General features: G+C 34.9%; 1 protein-coding gene across 3 annotated transcripts in view; it reads right to left on the bottom strand.

The window, feature by feature from the left end:
* Window positions 1–6,781: 6,781 nt before the first annotated feature.
* Window positions 6,782–11,485, bottom strand: part of PCDH7 (protocadherin 7) — a 508,591-nt gene continuing 503,887 nt past the window's right edge. For 2 of the 3 annotated variants that reach the window (XM_003341445.3, XM_001362170.4), the window contains exon 3: window positions 6,782–11,166. In XM_003341445.3, coding sequence (XP_003341493.1) covers window positions 10,787–11,166 — 380 coding nt within the window. In that variant the 3' untranslated portion in view covers window positions 6,782–10,786. The remainder of the gene's footprint in view (window positions 11,167–11,485) is intronic. The other variant, XM_007496596.2, reaches the window with a different exon arrangement.

The following is an 11,485-nucleotide window of genomic DNA, read 5'->3' as shown; positions in this document are numbered from 1 at the left end:
TCCTGCTAAGTCCACAAATCTCCTCAGTAAGTCTGAACCAGAAAAAATGCTGCTGTGTCGACTAATCTCCTCAGTAAATCTGAACCAGTGAAAACACAGCTGAGTCAACTAATCTCATTAAGAGAAAACTTGCCCGACCCTATTAGGTACCTAGCATCTCATTGTATCAATTCTAAAAAACAGGCATGGCTCAAAGAACTCCTTGCCTTATTATAAGCATGGGTCGAAGTACTTTCTTTGTTTAGCAAGGAGTTTTCTCCCCTAAAGCAGTCTTAAGTATGGGTGGAGTAGAGGTCCTTCCCATAGCAAGGAGTTTTCTCATCAAAATGGGGAATGTTCCCAGTCCAATGGGGAAATTTTTAACATTCACAAATCTGAGAAATTTCAAGGTTTACACTACTCACTTTAAGTAGAAGGATATCTCTGTTGAGAAATTGCTTTTGGGAAATTATATTTCTCATTATACAAAACCTCTAAAAATGAGTGAAGAAAGCAAGAGTTCAGAAATAGATCCCACAGTATATTTTTTCTGCAGACATCTGATTAGTTTTCAGACATTTGTTCTGGTATTGGACTTGGAGATTTATAAATTGGGGAAAACATTTGCAAAACTAGGCTGACACTAAAAATTTTAAAAGAGGCCTTAATTGATAGGTCCTTACCTAGCATTCTTGAAGACTGTTGGAAAGATAAGAAAAAGTGCCAGCCACACATCTCTAAAGAGGTGTCATTTTTATGAGATAGACTCTCTCCTAATTTTCACCCTAGTCTCAAAATATAGAAACATAGCATTAACTAGATCAAAGGTGAGCTTGAAACCATCAGGAGTTTCCTTTTTTGTGCACACAGATATCCTTAAAAAGAAGTGGCCTAGCAGGGATGGAAAAAGTTCACATTTCCCACCTGAATTCTTGAGCCAGACACTTTTAAATTGTATAGGAAGAGGGTTTCTACTGAGATCCCTTTGGAATAGAACCTGCGGGAGAACTGACTCCAACCAAGTGGGAGGTGAAGTGACCATGTTATTGAATTTGTTATTTCAGCTAAAAGTCAGTAATGGAAAGTCTATTTCAGAGTTTATCTATGGTATTGTTGCTTCAGGCAAATCTTACAAATTGTGCTTCATATCCATTAGTGAAAATCTAAAATAATAAAAATTGTTTGTTAGTCTCTACAATCCTTGCTTCCTTTTACTATTCATCCTCCCTTTTGTCATCTCTGTTCTCTTTGGCTTCCTTTTCATCTATTTCTTCTTTTTCATACATTTTTTTCCATCTCAATTCTTTTTGTTCTCTTTTTCTTCTTCCTTATCTTCTTCCTTCTGAGTTCTAATGTCCCTAATCTCAGTGAATTGTTAACCACAGAAATATGTTCTCACATCTCTTAACCAAAGCAGCACTTGACTCTTGGTCAAAACTGCAACTGATTACTTTAGATAGAAGATCATTTCACCACCTGTGACCGTGCTAATATAACAGCCTCTCTTATATTTATAGGCAAGTGGGAGAAGTTCTCCATGATTTGCTGCCTTTAAACAAGTGGATAACAAGATACTGACTGTGCAACCCAAACAAATACTGAATTGAGAGAATAATCAAATCCTCTAATGTTTTGCTTTTTGTTTTCTACCTATAAAAGAAGTGGAGAAAATCAAAGGAGCACCCAGAGGATACCATGCAGTTTTTAAACATCCCCCAGCAGCATTTTCCATGTCCTTATTTATATCCTGGTAATTTATAAAAGTGAAGAATATCTAAATTTTACTACAAGATGAATGATTGGACTCTGTCAGTTTCAACACAGGTTATATTGTTCATCCCACTCTTCCTTTCTTTACCAATAAATACCCACTGGCTTGAAGCAAGCTCTTTGATAACAGAGGGATTCTAAATTGCCTTTGTTTCTTTCAAAACCATCCCTGAATTGACAGGTCTTCTCTTAGAAGCTTTCCACTTTCAATTGCTCTCCCATATATTGTCTCAATGAGAGCACTGAAAATTCCTTGGGCTAGTCAAAGATTTTTAAAATAATTACATTGATAAATTTTACTTTTAGAGTGTCTTTAATGCAGGGTAGCTCTACCTAATAAAGAAGTCAAGAGGCAGATTGACTCCCATCAGATATTTTATATTGTATAGAGACAGGCATACTCATTTATTCAGTCCTCTACTTTTCCCTCTCAACCACATCCCCCAAATCCATCACAAAACAGGATTTGGGAGATGTGATATTTTGCTCCAATCAATGAAACTGGATAATCACCCTGGGAATATGTCAGGTATGGTGGCAGCCCAAATTCCTGCCTTGAAAACACTGACTTTGCTTTTTCTCCTATGGTATCATTGTTAGTTCAGCAGTACAGGTAGTTGAGTAGTGCCATTATTTATCATTCATACTGTACTTTTAATATCATTTGCATTAAATTGAGAGCAGCATTATTGAATGTCAGCAATATCAGGCCATTTTTGCAGATATGCATATTGTGGTACCTAGTAATTAAATAATTTGAAATACACATTTCTAAGGCAAGCATTTTTAGAGCACTTACCTTGTGCCTGGCACTGTGCTGCCCTAATGTGCTATTGTTGTTGGTGTTCAGCCATTTCAATCATGTTTGACCCTTTGGGACTCCATTTGGAGTTTTCTCAGCAGATTATATAGTATTTATTTCCTTCTCCAGCTCATTTTACAGATGTGGAACTGAGGCAAACTAGGGTAAAATGACTTACTCAGTCATTCAGCCTGTAAGTGTTTAAAGCCAGATTGGAACTCTAGAAGATGAGCCTTCCTGACTGCAGGCCTAGAACTCTATCCACTGTACCACCTCACTTCCCAAAAGCTAACTTGGGGACAAGAACCAGTCCTCTTTAAGATCCGTGAAAATTGTACAAAAAAGTGCAATTGCATTTAACCTATTTGCATTTTTCTCTGATAGTCTATTATCTTTATTATAAGAATTAAACAGAATTATTTGACTGAGGTTATCCCCTAAATTAATTTGAGACTTAATGAAGATGATTATAGTTTTGATACAAAGTGGGAATGAGTTAGAGTGACCCAGGGGTGAGTATTTGATGAACAACTGATATATAGGCTTCTTCTTCACCTAGAACCTCTTGTTCAGAAAGTATGGCATCCAACCAGGTAATTCCTACAAGATGGTGAACTTAAGTAGTCTCTGTGGGTATGGAGCATTGGAAATTGCCCATAATGCAAGACATTTAGTTTACTTTGATGGTATAAATTAGTTGATTGTTTTCTTTTGTTTCTTATATAATTTTCTAGTGTCCTGTTCATGCATTCATGAGTCTTAGAGTGAGAATATGATTATTGATCTTTTTTAACGTAACTCTTACAGAAACAAGCGATTTTGTGAGTTGTCTATTTCTTTGCTCCACTCCTTCAATTTTAAAATGAAACTAATCTGCTTACTCTTGTTTCCTTCTCATTTCTATAATACATATTTTGAATGCCAGCTAACTTTTATATAATTTCATTAAGCTTTAATTAAAAAAATCACTCAAGCTACTGTCTAGAGATATAAAATGTTCCTATTTCTCTATACAGGAAGAATATTATTCTGCCATACAAGTTACCAATAGTTTTAAAAGATCTGTGATGACAAAGAGATATTAAACTGGCTTACCTAAAGAAAAATACTAGATTTTTAAAAATTAACATTTTTCTTTTTCTTGACTTCAATATGTCATGAGATTGTAAAAATAATTTTGCAAATAAATAAACTTTTTAAAAAATCATTATAAATCATAGTAATAATCCCATTAGTGTTTAGGTATTGCTAAGGTCATTTGACATTAGCTTTCTCCATTTACCCTTTGCAAACATGCCCATCTATTTAAACTCTTGTATTATTATTTTATGTTACCAGAAAATCTCAGCTCCTTGAAGGAAAGATATTGTTAAAAAATCATCCCTAGAACCAAATATGGGGACTAAAACACAGGAGGTACCTAATAAGTGCTTGCAGGATAGAATTTGTATTGTGGCAAATTATAACAGAAATAACAAAAATGAAGATCACAAGTAAAGTGGATCCTTTTGGGTTACTTCTTCCAATAGTATTATGAGCATTTTACTCATTTATGACTTACTAAACATTTTCTATATACTCCCACAGGATGCTCATTAAAGAGACAAAATTACTTATGGGTCACACATTAAATTTGGTCACTGCATCAAATTTACATTTTACTAAACACAATGGGGAGGAATAAAGTCAAGGTTAAAGGGTACTGTAAATTGTTAGTTTTCTCTTTTTTTGTAACATTCTCATATCTCACCACTTCCTGCAGCTCAGAAAAATTATTTTATCTTGATTTAATCACCTTCCTGGGTACCTACAAATATTGGAGTGGAGATAAAGATAAAAGAAAAATATAAACAAAGTCAGCCCTGATTTATTGCATTTTCTAGAGGCATAAAAATGAGATTGTAGGTGTTCATTAAAGTAAGCTGATCAAGTTGTATAGCTTGTGGTAACAGGTTAGCTAACTGATTATCATTCAGAAAGTACTTCCCCCACTCTCGACTCCCTGTGCCAAAGGTAGGAAACTGCTTTAGGAGACAGACAAAAAATTAAAATTGCACTTAAAAAGAGTCAATTATTTGCACTTAGCTGATTTCTTCATGGAAAGCAAATGTGTGAAAGTAAATGCATCATGGAAGCAAAAGAAAGTTAGGGAGGGATTGAACTATTATCTCATTGATTTGAACAATGTAGATGGATATTCCTGATAATGCATTCCAAACTGTTGGTATAACCTGGATTGGTTATTTATACTCGTTGCTTATTAAATCCTCTTTTATTTTTTGCCAGATAGCATTGGAAAGTTGTCCAACAAAAAGAAAGCTGAAATCTAATGTTTCTGTTTCCAATTAAATATCAGAAATGCTGGACAAGCTGAATGTCTAGGGTATCACTATCAGGGAGACTCAGTAAAAAGTCAATGCAGTAATTATCTGATGAACTTGAGCAGCAGAGATAGCCAATCTACATAATTTAAACCCCCAAAATGACTAATTGCCTGGGCAGATCATGCTAGTTTGTCTTTCTTTGCCCCTGATAAATTATCTAAAATATTTTGACAGGTATACTTGACATCAAGGTGAATTTAAAAAAAAATTGGTAGAAATGAAAACATACACATTATTTGTGGGTTTAATTTGATCTAGGATTTTCCAATTAAAAATCTTATCCACACTGTGGTGAGACAGATCTAAATCATATCTGCACATTAAACTGGATAGTGATGTCAGTACTGCTGAGTTAATGCAAATATCCAAGTGATACCAGATTAAAGAATGACCAAAACCAATTCTCCATAACTTCACAGAGCTCTCAACGTTCTTTGCCTTGAAATTTCCATGTGCTCATTACTCCCTTAGAAACTCCCCCCCCACCCACCCACACACACACATACTGATCTGATCTATGCTTAGAATTTTAGTCTCTTAAGTTTCCTGTTTCCCTTGAAAATAAAGGATATAATTTGTAGTTGGGGAAAGAAGTTCACTCCATGGGATGGTAAAAAAAATCAAGGTTTTGAGTAGTGGAATAAAGCTATTAAATAGTCTTAATTTCTCACATTGAAGGATATTTGAAATACTGGTTTAGTCATGTAGAAAAGGAAAATTATGAAATCTTTATTTAATCCTGTAGAAAAATTTGAGGAATGTATTATAAACTTCCTCATTACATCTGAATATGCTTTATTTTTCTTACCATCATCTTTGTGAAGATGGAATCTCTCTTTCAATGACATTTTATTTAAGCAATGTTTTATTTATAGAATATTTGATATTTAGATCATCTGTGATCTTCTGAAGTGTCACCCAAAATGGAGAAACAATGGTAAGGGAAACATAGAAGTAGCTCAACTACAAAAGCATTATTAGTTTTAGTAATGTTTCTTTAGTACTGTAGTATAAATCATTCTCTTATTAAATGTGAAAAATCTCCTACCAGTTTACTAATTTCTTTAGATATCATTTCCATTTCTTGAGCAGAATGAAAAAAAAATAGGGACATCAGGATATTGGGTTAGAGAACCAGGGGAGAAAATGAGTCAGATAAAGGGAAGAAAAGAGCATGTTAATGGCAACTAATTTACTCAGTAAAATAAGATAACACTGAATAATGACAGAAAAAATAAGAGTGTATAGCAGAGGAAAAAAATGTTTTTTTCAAAGGAATGGATCTCAATGCAAGAAAGCTGTTTGGAGAAAAGGAAGCAACATATCTGAGTAAAGATAAATACTGTACATATTTGATTCATTTTTTCCAGTATTTCTTCACTTGTGTGCATGCATATGTTTGTGTGTTGACTTTTACCTGCTCTATAATTATTTTGGAGTATAAACAAGTTACTTTACAGAAACATATATGTGCTTAGAATATATGTTCTAAATTCAAATGATTCAGAGGAAAAAAAAAAGTTCTAAGCCTAACAGCACTCTTATTAAGAGCACTTCAATTTGGGATTTAGAGCAGGTAAGGAAACCATTCTAGAATTTGTTTTGATGGAAATGATTAATCCAAGTTTCATTCCCTAGTGAAGTAAAGTAATGCAATGGTTATGCACAGTGCTACTAAAATAAGAAATTATGAGGGCAGCATCTTGTTTTTCTTTTTGCTTTACTATATTTGAATTAAGCCCAAACCAAACCATTCAGTATCAAACTACCATATCAATTCATTCGCTTCTTTTCCAATCAAAACTGAATTATCTGTCAAACAGAAAAGTAGACTTACAATGGGGAAACCATTTGAACATGTTATATTTTAATTTGCAGAGACAAAAATGACAAGCAATTTATTTACATAAAACTGTACAAAAGCAAATTAAATTATGTAAAATATTTCATAAATAGAGTTGGACTAGCGTTTAATACATTTTGCATGTTTAGCATAGTTGCGTGCATAGTGACTCATAATAAACGATGATAAATTGTTCTCTGCTTCACTATCAACATCCAAGTTGCAGAACAATAGTCAATGATTAATATTACAAACAGATCGTACCACACTGAATGCAAGTGCTTTAAAATTTAGGAAAAGTTGTCTGAAAGTGTACCCCAGGTAGGTGGAAAATGATGCCTTCTTTCAGATGTTTTATACCACTACCAGGGCCACAAATGAAATGTTTCACTACTCTCAAGTCCATTTTCTTGTTTCCTTTTCTTAAGAACATACTGTATATTTATCACTGATATTATGTAAGTTAAGACTATTTTGTTCAGATTTCCCTTGATTGTTTTAAGATAGCTGCCCATTTTAAGGCAGTTTCTTGGGGTGTCTGTGCATATGTGTGTGCGTGTGTGTGCACATATGCCTGTTTTCCTACAGAACATCTTCCTAGGGTAATCTTTCAGCCAGACATCTTCAGTCCCATTTTAGTTCATCCCCACATAAAAATAATGCCTCCCCTGTTTTTGAAACTCAGGCAGCAGGCCAGTCAGAAACTATATTGAATAAATACATTATTACTGGAGATCTAGAATGAGCATTAGATTTTTGATTGAAGTTACAGACGTTAATACATATATAAAGTTATATAATTATGCATCAATCTATAAACGTGTCCTAATGTAAAATGCATGCAAAGTTCATTTGGGTTTTCTGTGTACAGAAAAAAATTGATTTATATATGGTACAACCAAAATGAAATGAGAGCTAAAAACAACCAAAAAAAATCTGAAATCATTCATTTACTTTGTAAAATGGACTGAACACACATGGCAAATGCCAACTTGGGTTACTATTGCAATATATGCGGTCTCCCCCTTGTAGGCATCTATCTCTTGGGCAGCCCATATGTATGCAATAAGCTTGTTTTAATAATGAAGGATATTTAAGACTGGGCCATTATCTGAGTTTGGCAGAAGGCAAATTCTTTTTAATATATTATTTGTCATTTCTCAGAAAATAAACATGGATAAATATACAGGTTCAAAAAAGTTGGGAATAGCCCATTACCCCTCAGTGTCCAAACCCAACCACCACGTTAACCGTAACGACAGGTAGAAAAGGCACAATTGCATATTTTGCATTCACTCTTTAATTTATTTTTTTGTTTTTTGTTTTTTACGTTTTTTTTTAAAAAGCACTCTATATATGGAGTGGCACCAGATTTAGCCTATTTCAAATAAAAAAAAATACAAACACAAAATATATTTCTGTGTCATGCCAGCTCATAATAGTAATAAACATGTTATGATGGCTAGTTCTACTTGAATTGCTGTGAATACTTACAGTACACTTAATTTTAATCTTTCACACCCATTTTAGTTCTAAGGAGATTCTCACAAGTTAGATGACTTAATGACATGACCATTTTTGATATGGTGCAAACATCAGTGAGTGACTGCTGACCCAATTAATCTGAAGGTCCAGTGTGACCCGTATTAGCTTTGTAGACAAAAGGGTTTAAAGATATATTGAAACAAGCTACCTAGTGGATTTCAAGTGTCTCTTCAAAGAAAGAAAAATCCTATTGAAGCAAAAAAAAAAAAGATTTTTGAACATCTGTGTTATGCAATTGAATATTTTGTTGAAACGTGCAAGAAAAAATATGTATACATTATTACATAAGTATCTTTAGAAGCATTTTTCTTAATAGGTACTTACAGATTATACAAGGCAGTACTGCTTTAATGCAGTTTCCTATCAAAGTACTAGAACTTCATCCTTCCATAATGTAAATAATAATCAAACATAAAAATGTTCAATTATTAATATTTTAGTCTTATTTTTCCCTCAAGTCCATGTCCCCATTCATCATAACTACTATACACAAACTAACACTGAAACAAAAATCTTAATGCTGGAAAGAGCAAAATGGAATGGCCCTCATTCCCCTCCCACCCTCATCGCTTTCCCTTCCCCATGACCCAAAAGAGGAGAGTAGTTTTTAGAGATAAACATTGTGATGACTTGTACTGACAATCACTTGTTATTCCAGGCTGCTGAACTGTATAGTCTAAGTAATTCCACAAAGCAGGAAACTAGCCAAAACTACCTTGTGACTATAATTTACTAGAAAGCCAAGGAGCCTCTACCCCCCTTGAAGCCAGGCTGTAACTGTTCCGAGATTTGAATGTTTGCGCTCTTCTCATGTTATTCCCCATTTTGCTGACTGATTGTCAATTTCATTTGAATGTCCCAGCTCCATTTTAAGTTGTTCTAACTCATTATCTACAGAGCAGCTGGCTTAAATTCTGCACTCTGTGACTTGTTATTGCACACAAAAACCTGTATCTGTTCTGACTTTCTTTAAGATGTGCATCCTGTGAGAAATGTCACAGCCCAGAGCTCTTTGCTTTCATGTTCGATTTGGATAGCTTTGTGACTTTTCTTGAGTTGCTATGTAAGTATCGTATCAGTGCTAAAGTCAATTAGACTGTTTGTCACCTTCTTCAAATGCTATGAGTTTTGACATTATTCTATATTGCACAGGACTCAGGTTTAATGCACTTTTGTTTCAAGAATATCGACATTGGACCATTGACCAAAGCAACTGGGAATCAATATGTAGATATTAGGTACAGGAAGCATACCCTGGATTCTGGGGTGGGGAGAGGGGGATGACATTGGACTTCACTTGCAAGATACTTTTGCCAACACATCATCTTTTATTTTTTTCTTCTCTCCTCCCTTACCTCATTACTCATAATTTTTTATGACTTTGAAAAATGTAATCTTCCCTGAAAATATTACCCAGAACTGGCACGGGACCTACATTGCCTCTTAACATGCTACCAGCAAATACACTGACAACTTTCTTTTGAGATTTTCAACTGAAATTCATTTTGAAAGTCTTTTTTTTTTTTCCTGAACTACAAGATTTGGCTGTTATGCAAAATAAGATATGTCGAATGTATGCATATAGCTTTTTGTGGGTGTGATGGGTTTCTAAGTCAAGACCAAAAATATTTTAAGATTCCCCTGATCCAAGGTGTGATCTTTGGCCTTTTCATGGCTAAAAATGTCCCAGATAGGTGCTAATGTTGGTCTTGTCCAAAGAAAATGTAAGTTTAACAGGCGATCATTAGTATGATATATGTGATGCTAATCTGTTTATGCAAACTGCAATTAATTATGCATATAGAGAGAACATCCTGCCTATGAATGGAATTGACCTCTGAGTTAATTATTTGATAGGGAAATATGCCATGTTTTGGACTACAGTCTCAGGCTGAAAGTAATTTTTCTGTTACCAGCCTTGGGTGAGAATATTAAAGCTGTGGTCTTCAGAAAGTGCTTATTAATGGTTATGCCTTTCTAGTAACTGTGTCTAGAATTTGGGAGTTATTCGGCAGATTGTTCTAATAGGGATCAGCCATGTTCTGATGGTGTTGTTTGGAATATACTTGTTTTTTTCTTGACCTGTTATTCTCAACAAGTCAGATGACAATCAACCCAAATCAAACCGTTAAAGTCATGCTTTAGCATTTGGGATAACAACAGTGTTCTGTGTTCTGCTAATCAGGCTTCTTACCATGAAAGAAACTTGCAACCATCAATTTAGGGGGGGAAAATCAGTGAGGGGATTAGACATGCAAGTAACAATAATGGTTTCTACATTGTACATCATCATCAGGCAGACCGTGTAATTAAGTGCCTGATTTGGAGGCAGAAGTGGCAGGCCCAGCTTTGTCTCTTTGGTAGCCCCCTCTTTTTTGAGTTAAATTGTTTTGATTTTTTGTAAATGTTTGCCCCTTTTTTCTTTCTCTTTCAGGAAAGAACATTATTGTTGCTTCTGATAGCCTACAGGTAAACTTCTCTTCTAGTTAGAGTATTGACAGGAGATGGCTTGTATTCCCCCGTCTTCGTCAGGGGAATATCCTCTGGGTTGGCTTCCTCGTTTTTGCTGAAACTAGCTGCACTGAAGGTCTCATAGGATGAGGTCAACTTTTTGTTAAGGAGGTTTCTGTTGCGGTCACCCATGAGAGAGGCTTCTCCATTGGCCAGCTTTTCTTGGCTGCCTCGTTCATCAACGGGCATGAATGTGGAGAGTTTTGGCTGGCTTTTCTGCTTCCTTTCAGGTGAAGTGCGGACTGGCATCCAGCAGGAGTCTGAGTGACCATATTCATCACACTCTCGGGTGCACTTCCCTGTCAGGGCTACATCTGGCAGAGGCCTTGAATCTGAAAGCAGAGGAGAAAATCTCTTTAATAATGGAGTGTGTCTTTTATCCCATCTTCCTCTGTCTCAAAAGAAAGAAAAAGGTGTCAATTTCCCTCTACTCATCGCTTTTCTCACCCCCAACAATCCTCTATCCCATTTCCTGAATTTTTTTTAACAAGGATTTCTATATATTGCTCTCTTCATATACTGATATATAGAATTCCCAGCTGAAACAAATATATAGACACATTAATATTGTATGTACATAACATATAAATATAAGATTTGCATTAACATTGCATGTTATACACAGGAATATTCAGGCAAAGTGTTCATTTC

This window comes from Monodelphis domestica, chromosome 6 (assembly GCF_027887165.1).
Source record: "Monodelphis domestica isolate mMonDom1 chromosome 6, mMonDom1.pri, whole genome shotgun sequence".
Classification (NCBI taxonomy): domain Eukaryota; kingdom Metazoa; phylum Chordata; class Mammalia; order Didelphimorphia; family Didelphidae; genus Monodelphis; species Monodelphis domestica.
Note: the sequence above shows the minus strand (reverse complement) of the source record. Positions and strands in the feature narration are given on the sequence as shown.